This window comes from Rutilus rutilus (genome assembly GCF_951802725.1).
Source record: "Rutilus rutilus genome assembly, chromosome: 8".
NCBI classification, from domain to species: Eukaryota; Metazoa; Chordata; class Actinopteri; order Cypriniformes; family Leuciscidae; genus Rutilus; species Rutilus rutilus.
In genome coordinates, this window is record NC_140222.1 from 36,644,526 (window position 1) to 36,669,238 (window position 24,713).

Consider the following 24,713-nt stretch of genomic DNA (forward strand, 5'->3'; position numbering starts at 1 on the left):
TACAGCTGGGGGGGGGGGGGGGGGGGGGGTATATTTCACAACACGGTCGTAAAAAACTCACTTGCGGCGGCCTCCTCCCCCTCTCTACCGCTGCTCATGTGCGTTTGTTTTGATCGGAGGAAGCCAACTGTATCGTGTGGAGCTATGTCTACCGAGGTGGGTAATCTGGTAATACATCATATGCGTGTGTGTTTATGTCAAATTGCCGTAAAGCAATTTGTGTTTCGCGCTCGTTCTCGCTTCTCACGAGACTTCCAATGACGGTAGTCCCCAAGTTGCAAGGTTGGTTTTCCGCCTGGGAACGCTGGGGGGAGCGGGGAAAGTCACCAATATCACCAGAACAGGTTGTTTAACCATCCAAATGATTTCTAGACAGTTTTATTAAGTTAAAAAAGTTACCAAGTTCTGCTTTAATTTCTAAACATTACATTTCAGTTGTGCACCTTATTTGTCTCTTGAGCGAATGTGTTACATGTTTTGCCACAGTTGCTAACACCAATTCTTGTGTCCCCATCACTCTTTCAGTATGCAGAGTTAGGTAAATATAAGGTTTGTAGAAACCATTACTATATATTAAGAAATTAATCTGATGGCTTATTTGTTTCAGATAACTGGCTAAATAACTTAATATCTGTGATCTTCAATACTTGTGGTGTGCCTAACGTTTCTTTATAATTAAAGTTGAGGCAAGCTCAGTAAAATGTTTCACTTGCTTTGCACCACAAACAATGAACCACAAAGTCTCACCCACAGCAGGATGTGGAAGTAACCAAATGTTTCACCATTTTCTTCACCTCAAAAAAAAAAGAAAAAATGTTGCAGGGGTTTAAAAATAGTTTCTGTATGAAGTATTTCATAGATGATCATAGATATTAATACCTTGAGGCCACATACGCAGTTGCTGGTAACTGCCATCATATTGATATATACACATACATATCCGTTCAAAAGTAAAAATAAATACTGTTACTGACATTAAACAAAAATACACTGTTAAAAATGGGTATATACTTGGGTCAGTATATTGTGCTCACTAAAGTGGCATTTATTTGATCAAAAATACAGTAAAATAGTAATGTTGTGAAATATTATTCAATTTTTTAAATCTATTTGAATATATTTAAAATTGTAATTTATTTCTATGATAATTTTCAGCATCATTACTCCAGTCTTCAGTGTCACATGATCCTTCAGAAATAACTCTAATATGATGATTTGATCCTCATCAAACATTTATTACTATTATTATCAGTGTTGAAACAGTTGTGCTGCTTAATGTTTTCTGTGGAAACCTTGTGATACATTAGAAATGAAAAAATTCAAAAGAACAGCATTTATTGGAAATATAGAATTCTTTTAAAACTTTTGATTCTGAAGAAAAGTATTAATGAACTAATTAAACCCAAACTTTTGAATAGTAGAGTGTACAGTTATTAAATCATGTATTAGGAATTTAAATATATAGCAACCACTATCACAGAAATACACTTTTGTGCTCAATAAAATCTAGAGATAAAAATTCAGAGATAAAAAAAGGGTTCTTCTGATAGGTGTATAGCCAGAAAATATATTCTCAATACATATATGACCATTTTTATGACAATACAATACAACGAACATGAAAACATTTAGCTTTAACTAACTCACCACTTTAACCAATCAACAATGAACCTATTTTTAGTTTCCACCATGAGCCAATGACATCTTTTCATTCAGATGTGAAAGGCCTGAGGATCCTGGAAGTCATTTTCATGGGCAGTCAAAAGAATTAAAAAAGCCCTTTGATGAATCCATGGAGGTCATCATCTATTTACCATTCCCAGATGCTCCGACACACGAACACATTTTAGACAACTGTACACACAAGCTGTTGTGGAGAGCTTTTCTTTACAAAATGACATGCATAGAAGTCACAAAACAAACACAATATTTACTCATGGATGTTCTCAGGAAAGAGCAGAAGAGATTGTTCATGAAAAGGAAGGAAACTTGAAGGGTTCATCCTGGGCAAACTTCCTCTGAACATGGAGGCACCTGTTGTTGTCAGAACAAACTACACATTTGTACATTTGACTATCAAGAGTCCAAATATAATAGCAATACAGTGATATACAGATCTATTTAATCTACATGCCTAGTGAAAGCAAGAGAAGTCAGTTCATCTTTGCACTGCCGTTAGGGCAGCGTGTTAGATTGTCCATTTTCAGTATTAGCTTTCCAAGCATACCTAGCATTTAGCATAGATGCTTGTCTTTCAAGAAAGTTGACAAACAACAGAAATACAATGAAAATATTACAGAAAATGAATGGAAAATGTGTTTAGGTCGATGCCAGATTGCACAAATTCATAGTTGCACAGCTACTGGCTGTTTGGTTATACTGTGTTAAAGCTACATGCTAACACTAGCACAGGCTACAAAATTTAACTTAAGAGAGGACTTAATGAAGAATAATACAGTTCTCAAGGTCTGTAGCCCTTTGTTGTTGTGCTAGTAGCAATTGGTGGTTGCAGCTAGTTGGAAGTAGCCTTTGTAGCCATTAAGCTACAAACAAGATGCTAATTGTCCAGATAAAGACACTCTCCTTTTCATCAAAAGTCTGCAGTTTCACCTCCGTCTAGAGCCTCGTAGGGTGGATTTTGTCGCCTTACTCGTGCTTTACGGTTTTCAGACACCTGCTTCCACTTTAGCGTGCGAAGTTTTTGCTGTCGCCGTTTTTCACGGTACCAAAGATGTTCACAGTAGTCGTCAGCCGTTAGCCCGCTAACTCCCATTAGATGTAGTTCCTTTAAGCTTCGCGGTGAGGCTGCGTAATTTCCGGCTTGGGTGTTCTGCGCTCTCGACATGTTGTTCTGGGGGATGACGTGTAGCTCGTAGCGGGCTAGCGTGCGGGAGAACGAGTGTTCGTAGGCTTCGCAGAGGTACAGGCCAGCGTTAGCAGACGTTAGCTGCTGGATGAGAAGCCCACGTTGCATGTGGATGAGGTTTTCTTCACCTGGAAACAACTGAGATACAGAAAGGGGTTTGTGTTAGTGTAGAAGTGAGTTAAGTGTGTATCCACTTATCAGTTTACAGATGTTTACGATGAAATCTTCTCTAATAACAGGATGTGGACTGACCTCTTTTCTGTTCTGGTTGTTGTTTGGCTGAAGTATCCACTTGATTGCGGCTTGTGGTGAACGTGGGACACATTCCAGGAAGGTTGAGTTCGTCTCCACGCCGTATACCGTCTTAAGTTCAGGCTGCTCTGAACCTGCAGAGAGGAATGGACACTTTTAAAGGCAGGGTAGGCAATTTCGGAGAGGCTAGCAATAGTGAGCTAGCTTTGAAAGCAAAAGATCCCTCCCTCCTTTCGGAGCATCTCCAAAGCCACGCCTCCTTCAAAACTCATGAACGCACACAGCAAAGTCTGCAAAGCGTCACAAGACGAGAGATGCTAAACTATCTCATGTCTCAAAGCACATTAGAGTACAATAATAATGAAAGTAAACAAATTACAGGCAAAGTTGTACCACCTGACTGCTGCAGATTAATTTCAGCATTGATAGTGTTGACAGAAACGTATAAATCCGAGTCTGAGGATGTGAACAGCTCTGAGTAGAACGTCACGGGTTGCCATCTCGTAATTACGGTTATGGCATGACATGAACGCAGCAAAAGCTCGTTGTTTTGGTTCAGGAGGAACAGTTCAGGAGAAACTGTCAAAGGCATTCGGACCGAATGCAATGATTGGACGAAAATATTTTGGTCCTGAGACTTCCACAGATTATATATGTTTTCATTTTTAGACCACTTCTATTATTATTTGCTATCAGGATGTGAAGAGAGTTTCAACCAACATAACAAAAAGTGTTTATGAAAAATTTGTAAGGCCTGATATACTTACAGCGAAATTAAAGAGTAAACTGGGGTGACATCATTTCGAACAAAATCAGGCCAAATGAAAGTTTGTTTGGCCAAAGCGAACTTTCCCAAAAGTTTCACCTTTTTTGACGTGGAGATGTAAACATTCCCTGTAATTTATGTTGCATTTATTTTGTTATTGAGAGGAAAGCGTGCAGCATATTTACATATTCATCTAAACACCAGTGAAGAAAATCTTCACTGTGAGTATATCAGGGTATTAAGCTTCATAAAATATTTTTTATTTTTTATTTCTTTGAAACATGTTTTAATAATTTGTCACAGCAACAGCAAAAACTTGCATTAAGAAAGTAAACCGAATCAGTTTGTATTTCATATTGAACTGGTGCACACATCTTAGCATGTGTTAGTATCCATTATGCACACTAGAGGGAGTAGTGTGCATTCTTTTTTCCAGGACTGGGCAATATCATATTCAACCTGATGGTGAAGAGTCGTGAACACAGTGTGATTTATTACCGTCTCTCATGTCCTGACACTGGCTCCAGGGGTCTCCATACCTCACATCCTGTCTCCGGGCGCGCCTGCGGACCACAAGAGGATATTAGCCGCCTTAGGACCAACCCTCAGATGCATTATTTCAAAGGTAAAATATTATTTTTTAGGTCAATAATAAATAAGCTTTCACTTTATTCAACTAGACACAACTGTAAATACTTAGTAACTACATATCAACTAGTAGAATAAGCTGTACCTTTTGTTGCTGGGGAAGTAGTTAGTACATGAGGAGCCGTCCCAAGCGCAGTATGGGTCTCGAGCTAAACAGCAGTCTACACATGCTTTACCATAGAGATCACATCTCTGCACCGGAAGCTGGACGATACCTTCATCACTGCTTACAAACAGCACTTGCTAGAGAAGAAATCAAATAAAAAATGAGGATACGTGGCAGGTTTGAAAGCAGAATCATGAAGCTCATAATGTTGTTAAAGCTAAGTCCTTATAGCATTATTTAGTGATCACCCACCAAACACGTCCACTTACCCTCTTGGTGGAGAGCTCCATGCTCAGTATTGGGGTCGGAGTCTACAGAACGAAAAAAGAGAGGAAGAAAAATGTCAACACACAAAATGAATCAACTCCCGAACAAAGTGGGGGACGACACGCATTGTTGGCGCTGAATAAGAGCAGCTCATCATAACAGGCCCTTGTGAATGTTTTAAAGCTTTCTGCTCCATTGGTTCGTTTCTCTTTCATATACAGCAGCAAATGAGCCTTGACTCTTAAAACGACTCTGGCTCTCCAAATGGCTGGTGGGATGCTGGTGGGCAATGTCTGCTATCATATGTCTCCTGACAGGTTTGACTGATACTTGACATACTAGCTATTCATAATGTACATACCAATTCTTTGTGTTTTGGTCAAAAACAAATTGAGATTTGAGGGATGCAGTGGTATTCAGTGAATCGTTTAAATTGTAAATTCCTCACACAAAGTTATTGTCTGACTATAGAAGAATTAACATATAGCACATGAGTGGCATGGACTACATATATTTTTAAGAAATGATAACTCTAAGCTAAATGCTATTATAAATCCATCATTATACCACAGGAATACCACTCATATTTAACCAGTTGACTTTTGATTGCTTACATTCCCTCCATCCACAGAGCAAAACTGACACATTCCTTATTGTCTTAAGTTTTAGATAAATCAGTATTCAGTATCAGAATATCAGTATCAATACAAATCAATATTTCTGAGTTGACGTTGCCTCTCCTGTCCCTGGGTTTGGTCACTTAAGTAGACCGCCATGGGAAATCTTAGAGCAATCTGTTTTTCTTCTTTATGAGTTATTTTTGTTTGGGAAGTGCTTGACATGAAAACAACAACCAAATAAGAGCCCAGGGTCAGGGGTCATGAGGGAGTCCAGCAGATGGCATGACAAACCAGCAGACGAGAGAGAGAGAGAGAATTAGATCTTATTCAATTACCTTGAAGACATTCAATTCCTCTAGAATGATTTCTTCAGTTTCCCAGTTCTCTTTAGGGACAGAGACCACCTTTATTACTTTGCCATCATCTGGAGATACAGAAGATTAACTGTGTGAGATTTCACACACAGACAAACAGACAGATAGACAGATAGATAGATAGATGGATAAATAGATATTCACATTAACCTTAACCTTTAAATATATCCCATAATGCACCCTTCCTTAGTTACCATGGTAAGTGAGCACTGGCTTTTGGCGTGTGTATTTATCCAGCCCCCTGAGGGCTGGCAGCTGTTGCACTGTTCTAGTCCTGCACAGTGTAAAATTGCAAGTCTGCTCTCTGTACACACAGGTTAAGCAAATTTGTCCTGAACAGAGTATCTATTTGTCCTACATGATTCACTTAGATGTGGCAGAGTTCAATCACACACCCATCAGTCCAGGAGGACAAATGTTAGACAGGAAAAGAAACACTGGCGCCTCGGAATGTCAGGATGATCCCAGGCAACAAGACCACTGACCAGCATGGGAACATCTTTGATAGCGTTTACCAGATCTGGTAGCCTATCTAGGAGATTTACACATTTGTAGTGCAATTTAGGTCTAACACTGTGTCTACAACTGATGCGAATGGCGCGATGCGAACACGAGGGCTAGTTGTCACACTTTTTACAAGTATAAAAGATTCAGCTCTTTGTACTGTACATGTTAACCACTTTCCAACATACCTGTGCCAAGGTGTAAGACATCATATTGGCCATCCTCTGCATCAACCCTGTCCACCACAAGCTTCTTTAGCTTGTAGGGTGCGTTGATCCGAGTGAAGACGGGATGCTTGTGGATGGGCACCACTGGCTCCCACATCAGCTGATGGGCCCTCATGAAGCTCACAACATCGTCTGGGAAATCCCGGGTGGACTTGTGCAATGGGTCGTAGGTCTCGCTCGGACACTGAAGGGACATAGGACACATAGTTAAGCTCATATTCTGGAACCCTGTGGAGAATTTGGCATAACAGTCACAGACTAAGGTAAAAATAGTCAAAAACATTTGTGCAGATGTGGATTTTGGCCACTGTTTGAGATCATAGTGCAGCAAGCATCATAATTCTTATTTTTCCATATTGAGAAATGCAGTTTTAAAGGAATCTTCTGTTGTCAGTCAGTTTACCCACTAAAGCGAGTCCATCTAAAACCCCAAAGCGGTGTATGTTATACAGTAAGTGTTAACATGAAACTAGTATGATAAACTTGCTTACTAACCTTGCCTGTGCAAAGTTAAATCTAATATTACAACCTCTGAACCTAAAGTAGGTTCCTTCAGTTTCAACATGATCTTAACTGCACCTTCTAGTCATTAAACCCCATAATTTGAAAGGGTTAATCTGTCTACTCAAGAGTTCAGCTCAACTCTGTGGTTGTGACTTTGACAATTAATGGAGCAGAATTCACAGCCCTGATAATTGACTTCCTTCTGGAGACCTCACCACTAAAAGTCCACACTCCAGCCACTTCACAAACTGCCCAGACACGTGACCCCTAGAGTGCTTGACGACACTTTTACGGTCCCCTTGAGCCAGTGCAGTTAGTGCGAGGAGTGACTGGCCGCATGGTTTCCAAGCTGCTCCAACACTTCTGCAATCCAGAACTAATCATAGATCTAAAATATTGCGTGCACTTGTGATAGCAGCATCAAGGTAACAGTTAGACTCTACCCAAAGTCGTTCAAGTTGTCAACAGAAAGCAAAAAGAAGCATCCCTCCAAATGAAATATCATCTTCTCTACATAATTCCACCCTGTTGAGAACTCACCGTCCCTGGTCGTGGATAAGGGATTCTCCCCTTGTACTCCATCCAGCGATAATCGGGCCCCTCCTTATGCGCAAAAGGCCCGTTGAAGGCGGCTCGGATGGATGCCATGGAATAGACACAAACGGCTGAACCTCTGAAGACGGAGCTTTTGAAAAGGAAACGTATTAGTCAGATGCCAGGTTAGAATAACAGAGTTCTTCAAGTTTGGTGACCTTTCACCCCCCCTTATGGCCTCAAGCTATCCATTCCTCGGGTGGGAGCACCGAGACGGATTGTTCTAGATGGATCGGGCGGGACGGAGACCATCCTGTGACCAGACTGTTGATTTTAGGGGCGTTTTGATACTGATGTCAGTTCACAAGATAAACTGAGATAATCAGATTTAGGTTGTTGGAACGAACAAGGGAGGTCTGAGAACCTGAAGGGTTTGTTAAATGAGAATGAGTGTGACGGATTGGCTGATTTGGATGGAGCCAATGCAGAAATTGAAGTAAACAAATATAACATTGACAGGAATGTCGTTCTAAAAAGTTAAGAGGATTATGGGGTGGTGACCCAATGAATGACAGATTTTCCAAGTAATGAACCTACCTGGAAGTGGAGAAGACACCATAGATGACTGGATTCTGTGGATCTTTGGTCTCCAAAAGAAATATGTCCTCTAAAAATAAAAAAAATGGGCAGAAAGTATAACTAGGGTGAATTTTTAAGTTCATGTTGACTATAACAGATGGGTGATTCGAGTGTGTAAATATACCCAGCTCGTCAAAGTGTGTGTCCATGCCTCCAGGTCCTGATACTGAGCACACCAGCCTGGCCTTCAGGAAGGTGCTCCAGCGATTAATCAAGCTTCGTTTTCCTCCTATGTCATTCTTATGAACACAAAGAGCTTGATTTTAAAACACTAGGCATCATACACTTGATGACATCATAAATGGTTACAGAGGAAAAACTGGGCGTAATACACTAAATGACTAAGGATCACACACTACCAGGCATTTAAGCCTTTCCGAACACACCAAACTCACACAGAAACATCTTGTGCCTCATTATAGGAGATGCATGACAAATGAAACACAATATGTGTTCTAAAATCGACTCAAATGTTTGATGGAATCATAGTCTTAAGCTAAAAACATTGGGTTTTTGTCTGTGCCCAACATACACTACACGATTTTCTTTGAAAAATCCCCAAAATCAGACTTTTGGCAACTAGCCAAACTATCCTAAAATTGGTGCAAAAATCATGTAGTGTATTCAAGCCTTAAGCAATGACATTATCTCAAAAGAAAATATCTAACACATTACATTTTCATACATTACAAACAAATACAGCGTAAACTATCTGAAATATTTAAAGCACTTCAAGAATGCTCTGATAAGATAACCCTGAACTGAAAACCTAGTTTGCAAGATTTGTTGCTAGATTGGTGTTTAATTACTCTCAAACAAACACCTCATTCTTCCATTATTAGATACATCACTGTGCAACAGATGATACCGAGGCCTACACGTCCATTCATTAATGCCTACAAAAGACTCATTGATTCTGCATACCAAACAAAGGTCTTTTGGATCTATTTCATGTTTTTATTGGCTCATTACGGTGCTGGACTTGGCACTCACCTTGCAGACACGGGCCACCCGACTGTAGACACGCTTGTCGAGCTGGTTGGACTCTACGGAGGTCTCTTTAAAGAAGAAGTAGACTTTTTCATCATCCAAGCTGTGAGTGTCAGGGATGGAATATGATCCCACAAACTCTGGCTCTGTGAAAAGAATTTGGCATCAGAGTGAGGGTGGAGGAAGTCACACAAGTTAATTAGGCAGCTCCAGCTCCCCAAAACAGTGAATTGCAAACTTTTCAGAACATTCAGAACATACGCCTTCTTATTCACTGCCAAACATTTCTATACCAGTATTATTTCTTGTATTTCAGAAGAAATCACTACACATCCTTAAAACCTGACACTTTTTTTGAGATATTAAGACTTGATATATATTACAGTATAAGCAGTGTTGGGGTAACTTAACGTAATCGGATTACTTTTTTCAAGTAACTAGTAAAGTATCGCATTATCACATTACATTACTTTTTTAAATATAAAATGCATGCTACTTTGTTTTCCCAATTACTGACTGATAGCTCTCCTGTTCCCATGTTGAGAGGTTTAGTATCCCTCAAAATGAATAAAAACAGTGAAATGCAAGCTCAGAATATTACGCAAACCTGCAAAACGTTAAATAACACAAATATGCTTTATGCATTTAATCTCACTTTATTAACTAATGTCTTTGCTAGTGACCTTTGATGATCCAGTTCAACTATACAAGCAAAAATGACTTTAGATGAACATCACATTTATGTTTAATTTTTCTTTTTAATGCTGAAGAAAGAGTGTTAAACTTTCTCCTCCTGTGTCCTCTTCTTCTGTGATCCAGAATAGCAGCACAGCTGGAAGGTTTGAGCAGCGCCCTCTACTGTACAGGTGTGAATTTGCATTTCCTTCAGCCTGAGGCTTATTCATTTCACTTTTGGTGTCAAATGGCCTTTACAGTTGCCAAAAATAGTTTTTGTTATTATTGTAAAGAAACAAGCAGACCAGCCCAGGTGAGAAAAAGTAGCGCAAAAGTAACATAACACATTACTTTACAAAAAAAAGTAACTAATGCAATTACTTTATTTGCAAACAACACTAATCAGTCACATGACATACCACAGGCGATTGGCTTAAAAAACTCTTCTCTTGTTAGCTGTTTATATATTTCTTTTAGATAATCAAAATAGCATTTTCAGTTATTCTTTTGTAGCAGTGGTATCTAAGCTAGCAGTCTATTTGAATGCTACTCAGACTAATATTAGCTGAATGCTAAGCTAAGATGCTAATTAATAACAGTATGCTAAAGCTAATCAGTTAAATATACACTAATCTAACAGTCTAATTTGCTGGCAGTATCCAAAAAGTTAGTTAACTGTTAGCTAACTAAATAAATTAGTAATTCAAATGTGCAGTATATGTAGTATATGTTTTTTTGTAGATTTCGTATGAAAAAATAAACATGGCAGCATCCAGGTAAGGTAGCCTACTTCTGGGGTGCATTTGGCAGCTGAGGAACTACCATTGAGATGAATGGAAATCCAAAACAATGCTGTCTCCAGGTACATTAGAACATTATGCATGCTTGTTAGCTTTCACAAAATATTGTTTATAATTGTGATATGAACAACATTTTTATTGTGTTCAGTTGTTGTTTATTTGTCAATGAAATATAAACTAGATCACTTTCTCTACCATCCCAGTTTGGGAACCAAGTTCATGCAGTTTGCATACACAATAAAAAACAATGAATGTTGTATTTCACTTCTCACCATTTAGCCAGTGGTCCTGGTAAGCTTCAGTGCGGATATAGTGTTGATTGCTGCTATGCACAGATGTGCGAAAAATGGCGGCATTCGTTCCCATGAAGTCTACGGACGTCCCAGCGTACAGGTCCCCATCTAAGGTGAGTATATACACAAAATCACATTTAGAATGACAAATGATTTTCTAGCTCATTTTTAATGATTCTACCCTCTGACTTCAGATCCTTAGTCAAAATACTCTGTTTTACAGCAGCTTGTGTGAAAAGGAAATTTCGATTATTCCAGAGGCATCATTAAATGGTCAGAAAGGTCTCCAGTTGCAGTAATAGCCTTTAATTAGGTAGCATATGGTTTATGCATTATGACCATCTGGGGTGTACATGCTTTAGAAAAAAAAATCTAAATATATTATACATTTTTTGCAGCTGAGTTTCTTTTCCTGACCACACTGTAAATGGGCAATTTTTTTTACTTATGTTTTTTTGGTTGAATTGCTGCCTATTACCATAAGTGTCCATTGGAGACAAATATGGGTGACAAATCTGTTTACTGGGGGAACTTCCAAATTGCCCCGTGCAAACTAACATCTGGTCCGGAGCTATACAGATTAATTTATCAGTGACTCACATGGGAGTATGTCTAACAAATGTAGAGTTTTGTGCATTTTTCCTTTTACCGCCTACAAAGGGGTGATGGGTTGTTTTTGAGGACAATGTGTTTAGGGTGTAGGGTCAGGAAACTCACCTGTCAGATGGGCGGTAAATGTCTCATGCGGACTGAAGGGACATTTTCCTCTCCCGGATTCTCCAACATGGCTGAGAAGCCGGAAAGTTGGTTTCTAGGACACAGAGACAAGACTGTCACTTTGTTTGCACCATTACCCTCAGTATTAGTTCAGCTATGATGGTCAATAAGCCTCTGTTGGGTCCAATTCACCCTGTCGGTGCTCATATGTACAAGATAACAAGCTAAAAAAATGTGTTTACTGCATTTCACACTGGTTAAAGGCCTAAAAAGATTGACTGCTCACCTCAAGATTGTGTCCCAGGTCAATGTAGGTGCATTGTGGGTGGAACGCGCCGGTTCCACATACATAGACATGCGTTTTATTGAAGGGCTGTAGCAGTCTCACGTAGTTGGCACAGTCCATCTGAGAGATACATGTGGTATGTGATTAAAAGCCTGATTTTAAAGAGTATTTGTAAGGATAGGTGGATGTGAAGCAGTTTAAATCACACAGTAATGCACCTACAGATTTTTTGCCTGTTATTGCAGGGGGGAATTATGTTAAAACTTCAGACTTGCCCTCCCTTAAGACTTTTCAACTTGAAATATTCCTCCCATAGAGCTATAAATATGATTTTTTTCAGCTTTTATTCTTATCTCGGTCTGTGAGATCACTTTATTAAAAAGGCATCTATGGGTCCTTGAACGCTTTTTTCTCCATTTGTGCCCTTTTAAAGTGGTAGCGTCTTACCGATAGATTCTTTCCTGCATATTTGCAGCGTTCGATGTGTTCCTGTCCAGCTGGCCAGTGAATCTATAAATAAAAGAGATAAAAGAGAGTTTCCCCAAGGAATTCTTTAAAGTTAAAAGAGAGTTTTTCCAAAGAACAGAAAATAATGCATAACGAAACAACACATTATAGTTGTAAGTTAGGGCTGTTTGTAAAGCAGAGAAATTCTTAAACACTCAACAATATATTAATATACTGTATGTACTATAAACAGTTTAATAATACTATAAGTTTGAATAATGGTTTAATATTTAAAGGAAAAAATATATTCTTAAATCCGGGGCCCAGTAATAATTATTACTAAAATCTCATACACCCCTTTTTTAATTGATTACTTAAAAAAAAAGAAAATTGTGCATCACATTAAAGTTCTTGTAAAAAATGTGAGCAACAAGTATTGAGTTGATTAACTCTCCTTGGCGCAATACCATCATCGCTCAACAATCTACATGCCTCTCAAACTGTAATCATTTCCATGTGGTGTTGACCTAATCATTAGCCGGCAATCAGCACACTGTACATAATGATATAATTGGAAGATCGAGAACCTGCCGTGCTTTAGTTCTTATGAAGATCACGTATGAATGACTGTGCCATGACCTTACATTTAACCTCACAATTTCTTACAGGCATCTTTTGGTATTTCACTATTATAAAAGACAAAATCAATTAATATTGAACCAAATGTAATATTTATTTAGCTGTGATGATGTGTAGTGGAGAAATTAGGCATGAAGTATGTAAATGCAGATACGAATGCCTTGTCAACATATTGCAAGCACTTTACTTAGCGTACAAACCCCCGTACTCAAGGGGGCGATAGAGATACCTTCAAATATCTGTGTTATTAAACTGGACATGCTAGTTGACCTGAAAACTGTAGAAAAAGACGCTACGCTAATGCATATCTACTAGAGCCTGCATCAGTGTTGACATTTCAATGCATATTTCAGTTGACGAAATCGGTTGGCGTACATACAGTAGCGTTTGTGTTCAGTTAAACTTGTGTCGATCACCTCAGAAAATAATTTCAAACTTGTCCCTCCGTTTGTAAAAACTAACAAAAAGTGTGTTTACAATAGTTAACTATAAAAGTTGAGTTCAAAGATTGGATATAAATATAAATAGAAAGGCCTGTTCACACCAAGGACTATAATTATAACGATAAAGATATTTAAAAATCATTCTAAATATAAACGAATAGCAGAGTCCACACCACAACTATAACGATAACTTCACAGAGAAGCTGATTTTTATTTTATTTTATTTTTTTGAAGTGGATAAATGATAAAAACATTGACAGCCAATCAGAATTTATCCAGCTTTAAAGAGCTTGAGCATTTAAAGTGGCGGACGACAAAACTGCAGTGTGCGCTTGTAAATAAACATACCGATATAGTCCGCTGGTGTGGACGCTTATATAGTTTTTTATGTATAAAGAACATTTATTCGTGGTTATGTGAACGTTAGAGGAATATTCCATTCTACCATTTTTAAAACGTCATGAGAACGTTATATTTGAATGTTCGCTCAACGTTTAAAACACGATTAACAACGTTTTCTTCTCAACATTACGAGATATAATATAATGTTACAAGAACGTTTCATTATTTTAAGAATGTTTTGTCCTAACATTTACAAAACCTTTAAAAAACATAATGGGAACATTCCATATTAGCTGGGAATATACTAATGAAACAAACATACAGTAATAACAGTTAAGCATTATAGCCTTGATTTGCGGTGTTGCTAGCAAGTTTTTAAATTTGACGCTGAAAAAAATGATTGTTGGTTTAACTTAAAAAAGTAAGTAACCTGGTTGCCTTAAAATTTTGAGTTAATTGAAATAAAAAACAAAGGAGATTGGTTTAGTCAACAAAACTCAAAATATTATGTTATTTGAACCCCATGAATTATCTTAGTTGACCTGACAAAAGAAAAAAAAACTTTTTTACAGTGTATTTGTATATTTATTCACAATACACATTGTTTCAAAGAAGCTTTACAGAAAATGTTGATGTTAATGCTTAGAATATCATACTATCTTTATGCCTTATAGTCACATTTAGAGCTGTGCGATAATATACTTTACATTTTGTGATGATATGAACAATCAAGCAGTTGTAATTTGCTATATAGTATATATTGCTTTATGTAAATATATTGTATGTATATCCAAATTTATATATAGAGCAGTGCGATAAAATAGTTTACATTTTGTTGAGTTTACCATTGTAAATATACTAGTAAATGCATTTTCATACACTTTTACTGAGGGACAAGTCATTTTCTGTGCAGTTTTTAGACGAAACCCTGTAACTTCATAAGATTCATGTGAACAGTAATGCATTGTAATCACGCTCTGTTTTCACTTTCGTGACCCTTATCCTCTCGGCCTATAAATGACATCATGCGCTGTCAGATTGAGGTATTTGCGTGCGCTGACCTTGCGTGTCGGTTGTGTGAGGCTGTCAGAGTTCAGCATGTAGATGTGGTCTCGGCCTCCGACCAGCAACCATCCGCGGTCCTCATCCAGCAATAAGGCCTGGTACGCTCCCGCCTCGCCACCGTCCCAGAACACCGCAGAGCCGTTCCTCGACCTCAGTTCTGACAAACAACAAAAAAAAAGGTTTGTTTAGCTGTTCTGAACTCCCAAATGTTCTGGTACCACATGAGAATATCGAATATCGAAAGCTACACACTTAAAAATAATGATCTAAAAGGGTTTTTTCACAGCGATGCCATAGAAGAACCATTTTTGGTTCCCCAAAGAACCTTTCAGTGAACAGTTCTTAAAAGAACCATTTTTTCCTTAACGTGAAGAACTTTCAAAATCGAAGAACCTTTTTCCACTTTAAAGAACCGTTAAAGATTCCATGTTAAAGTTTTTCATGGAACCATCAATCCCAATAAAGAACCTTTATTTTGTATATGTGTGTGACTTGTTTTAGAAGGATTGTGTTGCAGTTTGAAACTTGTCAGATTGACGTCATTGCTAAGTGGTTCTGATCTTTGATAGATGTCAAATAAATATGCCAATCATATGCAGAAATGGTTTTGGCATGCTCACATTCCAGGTTACAAATATCAATATTCCCCTACAGTGACATTCACACATAATTATACATGATGCATTCTCATACAGACACATTCAGACACGTCCACATCTCTGCAAACCCCCCCTCGCTGATGCTTAAGCAGGGAAAAACAACCCTTCCAATTAAAGCCAATTAACCCTGAACACGTTCCTTGACAGCTGCACTCCTGCTACCCACAATTCCAGTGGGACGAGGGGCCTTACACATGTGGCATAAGTGTGCATAATTACACGTCGACAAGCAGTTTGAGTTAGCAGAACGTCCAGCTTTTGGAGGTGCCGGGCATTAGAGGAGGATTGTGGTAATAAACTTTGACAGGTGTTTTCTTAGCCGCACACCCTGCCGATGAAAGGGAGTTGAGATGTTGCACAGGAAATAGCTCAAGGTCTAGAGACTGCATTCTTTACTTGGTCCAGTTACACCAAGGTGAAGGTTAAATGGTGCATCTGGATGTTGTTTTCCTGTTTTTTCTTTTCTTTTCTGAGATAAATAGGGCCTATTATGCCCTTTCACAAAGTCTTGGTTTTGTTTTTAGGCTATACTAGAATAGGTTTTCATGCTTCAATGTTCAAAAACACAATATTTTTCACATATTTGACATTGTTGCGGCACCTCTCTTCCCAGTCTGTCAGTAACGCTCTGGGTTAAGTTGGACTTAGAGAACATTGGTAACAATGGCTCTACGATACTTAGAGCAGAGTTTCCCAAATGCATCATAGGCCTGTTTAGTTGCTGTCTCTATAAAGCCCCTCCTTCTGAAAAGCACAATGTGCTCTGATTGGTTGGCTGAACCAGTGTGTTGTGATTGGTCAAGTGCTTCGAGTGTGTTTTGGAGATGCCAAGTGCTTTACCCTAACCACGAGTTTCAGCACACTACTGACTAACTCAACCAGGCCTTGCACCTATTTTAAAATTAATGCAATACTATTATATTGTTTTAACTTAAACATTACTATATTAACAAATTGTTTTTTATTTGAAAGAAAACAATTAAGAAATGGGAATATCTAGGCCAAAAATCATCTTGTTTAAATTAGCATTGCCTAATACTTAATATATAACTCACACTATACTTTTTATAAAAAAAAACTCAAACATGTTCTGTTGTTGTTATGTTTATGAAAACAATATACTATGAAATGTCCTCGTTTAGACAAATTGTGTGTGTGTGTGTATTAACTGACATGAAGAGGCCATGATAAAGTTCCACCTGTGTGAGGAAATTCCACTGCTTGCTAATGAGGTTGTAACATTTATAAAAAATAAAGCCTATTTCTGTGAAAAACGCTGCCTTTAACAAAGAAACATATCCAGTAACATGATCCATAAAAATACATAAAGTTAATTACTGAATCGCCCACATATGTAATGCAAATGAATGCAATTAGGATCTGTGATTAATGCAAGCCAAATGTCTTTCTGGATTATATTTCACATCTCTTCCTGCTTCAGTTTTCTTTTTTAGTTTTCATACTTCATTAAAGCAGCACATTGCATGGCTCACCTTTAAAGGAATTCTTAGATGACACAAGGTGATTTCTCACTGACAAGTCAAATAAATCTCATAATTGGGGCATGTTGATGCTATTCATCATGAAACCCATTTAGCACGAAGGCCAACACACAAGTCACAGCACCTGCAGGAATCCTTTCCACAGCGGCTTCCAGCGCTCGGTTAGAGTGTTTCCGGAAGGAATCTGTCCTTTGGGGAATTTGGCTCATTTCATATGGAGAGTTCACATTTAGGTGACTATTACTGGTCTCTTGATTTAATTTTTTCACTCTCAATACAAAAAAATCAAAAAGGATGTTTTCAAACTTGACTCCTTTTAAAAGAACCACACTTTGACCAATTTAAGTGAATCAAAAAGCGAACAACAAGTGAAAAACAAACCAGTTCTCGTTGCATTCACACTGTTCCTGGCCTTAAAAACAGTAGTGTTTTAGACCCCGTTTACACCTATTTAGCGTCTTCCACTTGTGATCCGATCAACCAGAACACATCTTAATACCAACAGGGCCTGAGTATTTTACATAGTTTTCTAATACGCCCCTCATTCAGTTAAATCCAAAACGCTAGAAGCTCATCTGCTCCTCTCCTGTGATCTTTTGTTCGCAATAGGGGTCTGAGATCATTTAGAGTGTTCACAGTTTGCATAACGCAATCTTACTAGACATCTTTATTTTATTGTCGACAAAAGAAACAGCCTTTGTATGAGATCATGGCTATTGAGAGTCTAGCATGTGTTGCTCGTGTGTCATGCGCTGGATCAGGAACAATTCCCACAAATTTCTGATAAATGATAAATGAAATCCCCCTTTCCCACCCACTTCCTAAACACACAACTTCTCATTACTACAGTCTTAAAAACAAGCATGGCCACAAAAGACTCCATTCCTTATATCTCTTTCAAAGACACATCTGGTCGAGACTCCACCCTGTCCACTGGGTCCAGTTATCAGCTGGATGGACAGACTTTTCCAGGCTGTTAAGATGCTGTGCCAGTGTACAGGTTCACATCAAGTCTAATGAATGCACAAAAGAGTTTTGCAGGTCTAGCCAGAATCTGTTAGGAAACGGTTTGCTTTAATGTGTCCCAATCATAAAACACCCAAGCGCTGACCCAAGTCAATGACGTTTGCTCATAATATGATGGTTTGGAACAGTTAGTAAATCATATCTGAACATGTGACCGGAAACAATGACGTTGTGCTAGCAACTAAGCATGCTAATTGACTGATCTGTGATTGATGAAATGATTAGGGATAAAAGACGTTCAGGCTTGAGATCTTCAACACAGAGCGGCTCTGATCAAGACTGACATGCACATCTGGTCGACATGATACAGCTGGATCTTCTGAACGATCCATTCATGCTGAAAGTCATTTTGTACTCGCAGTAATACAATGCATTTTATTATTACTTAATGTTGAGTGTTTAATGAGTTGCTGAGTTGTTTATTTTCAAGATATTTAGCCATTGTTTCCAGGCATTTAACTTCAACCACTCAAGTGGACATCAGCTGTTTAAAGTTGTGCATTATATTGTTTGTTTTATCCATTAATGTGTTTAGCTTGCTGTCAATCATTTCGGATATTTATTTAATTGTTCAGAACATCATGTCATTGCAACAAACTGGTTTAAAATCTTTTTTTAAGAAAATAAATTTGTTTTCTTCTTCAACAAAAGGCCAGTGAACTTTAAGAGCTTAAAATTCAGAAAAAAGCTGCTTGTTTAAAAGTTTACATGTGTATATGTGTGTGTGTGTGTGTTTATATTGTTATATATATTTAGTATATAAGTTTAACTTACTTTTATAAAATATATTTGCCTTTTTTTCCACCCTCACTGTAATAGTTTTTTTTTTTTTTTTTTTTTTTGCTGCCTTAATTTAAGTACAATCAACTTGGATGTTTAGGTCGTTTCAACTTAAATGACATTAAACTGATGTTAAAAAATGTGTTGAATCTTGCATAACATAAAAACGTTGAAAATTGCTTAACTTATGAGCTAAAGCAATGTAAAAACACCTTGTCATAACTCATTGATCATATATTGTTGTACCGTGCTGTTACTAATATTCAGGACGTTTAGAAAAAAACGTGCTTTTTTGTGCTTTTTGTTACAAAAAAAATAATTCATACAATTCGTCATCTTCAAAAAAGCAACAACATCAGAATTGATAACAGGTTTGCAAATGTAGCCTAAATTAAGCTGTCACTTAGCAGCAGTGTCATTATAGTATTATTTAAAGGATTATAGTATTTATTCATATTTTAAATTAGCATTTTCACATTTATGTTTTAGTAATTTATCATTTTTTAGTACTAAATTTGTCATTTCACTTTTTTTTAATGCTTCATCTTTAGTACTCAACTTTTGTTGTTTAACTTTTTCATCTATTTTATTGATTTTATTTGACCCTTATTTCAATTACCAATCAATTACTCAATAATCATTTTAGTCAACAATAACAACACTGCTTGCCAGCGACAAACTAGTTAACTAGGACAAAATATTGAATTGTAGTTATAGATATATATATTACTTGGATTACAGGGTTGAACGGTCAAGGTTAATGAATACAGTCAATACTACAATTGTGTAAAAAACTGGACTGTTTTTTTATTTATTATTGTCTTCCTGTCATGCTGTACAAAGGGTCTAAATTATGTACTTTTCTGGGCGCCAGATTTTTATTTGTTATTTTATTGTAGGGTTGCACAAAAAATATGGAACATAGCTACATGTTTTTGGTTTTCAAATAATTACTGAATTTCCAGTCAAGAATGGGAAGACCTCAGAAGTGGGACTGATATTTAAAGTGGTTTGCGTTATGTGGAGCTTAAAAAAAAAGTAATGGGCAACCAACTTGTCCACTGTCAGATACTGTTCCGTCTTTCAGTACATCAGCTATCTGACATTGATGCACCTTTTGTTCAGCCTCAGTTAAGTGTTTCAAAGGCCAAGTTGCCGAAACCTTAAAGATTTAAGGGGTCAAAGGTGATGTCTTGATTACCATTCCTCTTTACGTACTGAAACTTGTGGATTAGGCTTGGAAATGCAATTAGGCCACCCAGAATTCTATTCCGCTTTGAGCTCTTCGACAAAGTATCTTTACGAATCCAATATCAATAAAAGCGAAATCCTGATAATCAAGTCCAGAGTTGTTTTGCTTCTTCTACGTTGGAATGGGGTGCTAGCGAGTTCACAGTCTCGAGAGATCATAAAACTCAAGCGCTCTGTCTTGTATCCGACGCAAGACAATTGCGAACATTTGCTTGTAATCCATGGGCACATCAAACAGAAAGGATCGCTGGGACTCTGCCAAACACCTGTAACAAACTTTTCAAAGCAGCCACTTCTGAGAAATTAGGAAGTGTGTCTCTAATGGAAGACAGAAACTCAAGAACTTTAAAGGAACGGTTCACCCAAACATATAATCTGTCATTATTTCATTATCGTCATTATTTATATCATAACAACATTTTGCAACAATGTGCATTTATGATGTTAAAAACACATTTTCAAAACATTAATAAAACATTTTTACAGTGTGGTTCTTTCGGAGTGTACTTTTATGTCTTTTTTTTCCACTTTGATTTGTCATATGAAATAGCCTGTGAGTAAATAATGACAGAATTGTCATTTTTAAGTGAACCGTCCCTTTAAGAAAGATCGGCTTAGCGGTGATTGCTTGCGTGAATGCTTTTAATCAGACTATTCAATTTCTCCATGGGTATGAGCGTTTGAAACAGAGCTCTCATTATAGTAGATGGCTGATTAGCCGGAGGAGGGACTCTATTGACAGATTCTGTCACTCCTCAAGCAGCAGGGAGTCCGTTTCCCTCGTTATCTCGGATTTCATCAAGTGCTGCTGGCTTTTGATTGGGTGTAAAGCTTGAGTGATGGGAAAATCAGAGGAATGCCAAGGGTCAGAAGCTCATTGGAAAGGCAAAAGTCTCAGCTGTAAGGGGAAGATCAAGAGAACATCTCCATGCCATTGCATCTGCGACCACTTGAATAAGCAAACTGTTCAAAATTAGAATCAAAACCAACATGGACCTGAACATGTAGATCTTTTCCATCTGCTAAAGCAAGGGATGCGTGTCTATGCAAAACAACATCAATCTGTCGGAGAATCACGCAAGCTAACTTCTGTTGGCCTACTGTATGGTTATCCGTGCCAAATTTTTCAGGTAGTCTCCTGAAGTGAGAGTGACGTATTAAAAGCTAATAAACTTTACTCAGTTTCCTCTCTGAGGCCCTATATATCCTAAGTGGTGAGGAAAATATAGCTGCTTATGTATTCCTTTTGCTGTTTTGGCTTTCAACGATTGTTTTGATCGCCGTTGGCACATCTGTAATGACTCAAGACCCAAGAATTCTTCCATATAAACTAAATAAAGCTTGACCAGGGAGTAAAAATGCAAACTTAATGAACTAAACATTGTGTATACACTTTAATGTTACAACACCTACTGAGCTCCCTAACTAGGAAGCAATTTAAGGTGGCCTGAAGCATTATGCTTTTGGTATTCAAAGAAGTTGTTCGAATTCATTGTAATGAAGGCAATCCCAGAGTGCAATGCAACAAGGTCAGTGAAAAATGTAATCCAAGATGGCGGATGAGTCAAGAGACAAGTCAATACTGAAAAGCATTGATAAAAAAAAGTTTAAAAGCTCTGTTTACCCGACATTTGTGTGCGTTACATATTTTACTTGTTAGCTTAGCAACATGCTACCATTAAACTCTTGGAATCAATTGTGATTGTACGAGTGTTTCAAATCAGTAACTTCGAAGCACTTAGCACCTAGCGCCATGAGATAAGTCAGTTAGAAATATATTTGTATTAAATTTTAACAGCCTTTGATAAAAAAAGGGCTGATTAAACACTTTATTTAATTTTGCAGTGTTAGGTTTTCGTGTTTAACATTGTTAGCTTAGCGACATGCTAACATCAAACTGAATTGAGTCGAATTCTTTTTGAACTCCACACAGATTTACTGCATATGAGGTGTGTTTCAAATAAGAAACATGTGAGTGACATTTCAGTTAGAATGCCATTAGCGCCTAGCGTCACAACAGTAAGAACGTTTTAAACACATCTCAAGATTCCTGCATTCTGTCGCATTTTGTTGCGCTACATTTTCGTTGTTTTGGAACGCCATAACACACGTGAATGGCCCCTTAGAAGGCAACTGTCTATATAGGCAGTAGGTTTGAGAACAGTCCTTCAGAGACTGAACTGTCCTTGACCTGTAACACATTCTGAACGTCTTGCACAGAACATCTGGAATCTGAGGTAGAGAAAAAGCTGGCTTCACTACAGTTTGGACCAGACGTACCTTTTACTCCACAAATCAGAATTTCACACACCAACCATATCATGCAGATTGTAATCTTTACGCTTTTTCAGAACTAGCTACAATGCAAACATTTTTCATTCACATACATTCAACTTATGTGTAGGTATAGAAGATTTGTTTGTGCACTAAGTGCAGTGAGATTTGATTTGTAGAGAGTAAAGCATATAGGCAGAAATGGATTTCGGGACAGTAAGATGAGTTTCTTGAGTTTGTGGAGAGTATAAGTTAAGATAATGCAACAGCGAATACATAGCTTGCTTAGCAAGATATTTAGAGATAAGAGGTTCGATTAAGAGGAAAAAGGAAACAGTTTGATTGAGATTTTAAGAAGGTCAGGAAAGCATTATGAACTTTAAGTGACCCGTCTGTAAAACTGCAGTCAACAGTTCTGCTAAAAAGAACATAAGAGTCAGTTTCCAAGATAAAGATCAGGTTTTGACTGAAAACTCAATTACTGATGAAAATCAATACTACAAGACTAGACTTTCAACCGTTATTATAAACCACAGATAAAAGTGTAATACCATTAGAATCACTGGAGATTTGATATCGTAGTTTTCTGAAGTCTTTAGGGCAATCAAAGCGTTTATCTTGTGGTAATAGCAGCACAAAGTGTCTGAAAAAGAACGAAACTGGATTGAATGAACCTGGTTTGGATTTGTCACAACGACTTGCAATAAAACAGAACTGGCAAGACAAAGGCTGCGGGCGAGCGCCTAATGATAACTAATAAAACATTAACAGTTCCCCAAGAGCTGTATAAAATATCTCTCCTGACAATTCTGTCTGTTAAGAGACAGTAATGATGATGATTTTATTTTTATTTTGCCACAGTTGTGAGAGCCAAAGTGACCACACAAATATAGTAAACCCGTCCAAAAAGTCCTTGGACAATCCCAGAGGCCTGAAATGATTATGATATAAGCAATAGAAGTCAATGGGAAATCACAAGTGTATGTGTAATATTACTGTGAGAATGACGGCGATGTTTGTTTTGTCTTTGTATCAGGTGGCTGACCTACATCCTCTGTCTGTTTATCAATGCCTGGATGCATGGAAGTCTCATCGTTTTCCAACTGTTTGTTCAGAACGAACACAAGAAACGTTCAAGGTGTGAATGTTCTTCTTGTCATTATGTTTCCTCCTGTATAAACAGGTCTGGAGAAAATTGGCGTCAGGCCTCTAGTGTGCACTGTTGATCTGTTCCTAAGACAAACAGCACTACTTCTGAAGAGAAATTACATTTAAGTAGCGTATAAATTAAGGCATGCTTGAACTTTTATTATACTTTTAGGAAAATAGTCTTGAATTAAATTCAAAATATTTTTGTGGCTTTTATTTTGACTTTACAGAGTCTTCAACAAAAAACTCAAAAAGTCAACGAAGTGCAGATATTTCCTCTCTAAATAAAAAATCTCATCAGTCATTGAAAAATATACAGTTGCATTTGCTGCGATTCAAGAAACTGACATTCGCTCTGAGGGTGGGAGAAGTGTTAACATCAATATACCACCTCATTTATCTCCCACATTCATCAATTTCCCTGTCTTTTCCCATTTGTCTTTTTTCAAACTGTCCAGAAAGGCTTTTTGTGGTGATGGAAGACATAGACTGACTTCTTTTTTTCCTTTGGGTCAGTGACAGCTAGTCATTCGAATGACCCACAAGCGCCGGCTGTAAGTTGTGTTCTGGGTCACCCGCATTAGCAGAAGCAGTGTAAAAGAGTGAATGGGAAACCAAAGGCATCTTGTTCATTTATCAGCTTTAGGTTTACATTCAAATGGCAAATAATGGATGTGTTTGCAGGAATAGGTTTGAAAAACCTTTTTCATGGAGTAAAGTCACTGTCTTGGGACTTTAAAGAGGTTTTCGTTTCGCCAGACTCAGTTATTTAGTTTAATTAAAGTCTGTGCAATTGTTTGTCCCTGTTTATTAGGTCTTTCTAAAAAGCCTTTAAACTGACTGATGCACTTTAAACCAGCGACAGAGAACAAATTTGTAACTAAACACCATTATTGTATGTTTCAAACAGACCAGAGCAAGCCATTAACTGCCTATAAATACAGACCTTCTGTCAGCTTTTACTAACTTTGTTAGTATTTAATTCCCTCCGTGTAAACATTGTGATATACGACACTGATGGCCCAGAGTTAAACCATATCTATCTATCTATCTATCTATCTATCTATC

The 24,713-nt window shown here is 37.7% G+C and overlaps 1 protein-coding gene across 3 annotated transcripts in view; it reads right to left on the bottom strand.

The window, feature by feature from the left end:
* Positions 1-1,553: 1,553 nt before the first annotated feature.
* Positions 1,554-24,713, bottom strand: part of LOC311295351 (semaphorin-3D) — a 56,115-nt gene continuing 32,955 nt past the window's right edge. For all 3 annotated transcript variants that reach the window (XM_084416683.1, XM_084416682.1, XM_084416684.1), the window contains 16 exons: positions 15,001-15,161; positions 12,516-12,578; positions 12,069-12,188; positions 11,783-11,876; positions 11,045-11,173; positions 9,301-9,443; positions 8,432-8,546; positions 8,266-8,335; positions 7,675-7,819; positions 6,592-6,814; positions 5,861-5,949; positions 4,908-4,949; positions 4,618-4,775; positions 4,383-4,447; positions 3,119-3,252; positions 1,554-3,004 (listed from right to left, as the gene is read on the bottom strand). In XM_084416683.1, coding sequence (XP_084272809.1) covers positions 2,591-3,004; positions 3,119-3,252; positions 4,383-4,447; positions 4,618-4,775; positions 4,908-4,949; positions 5,861-5,949; positions 6,592-6,814; positions 7,675-7,819; positions 8,266-8,335; positions 8,432-8,546; positions 9,301-9,443; positions 11,045-11,173; positions 11,783-11,876; positions 12,069-12,188; positions 12,516-12,578; positions 15,001-15,161 — 2,165 coding nt within the window. In that variant the 3' untranslated portion in view covers positions 1,554-2,590. The remainder of the gene's footprint in view (positions 3,005-3,118; positions 3,253-4,382; positions 4,448-4,617; positions 4,776-4,907; positions 4,950-5,860; positions 5,950-6,591; positions 6,815-7,674; positions 7,820-8,265; positions 8,336-8,431; positions 8,547-9,300; positions 9,444-11,044; positions 11,174-11,782; positions 11,877-12,068; positions 12,189-12,515; positions 12,579-15,000; positions 15,162-24,713) is intronic.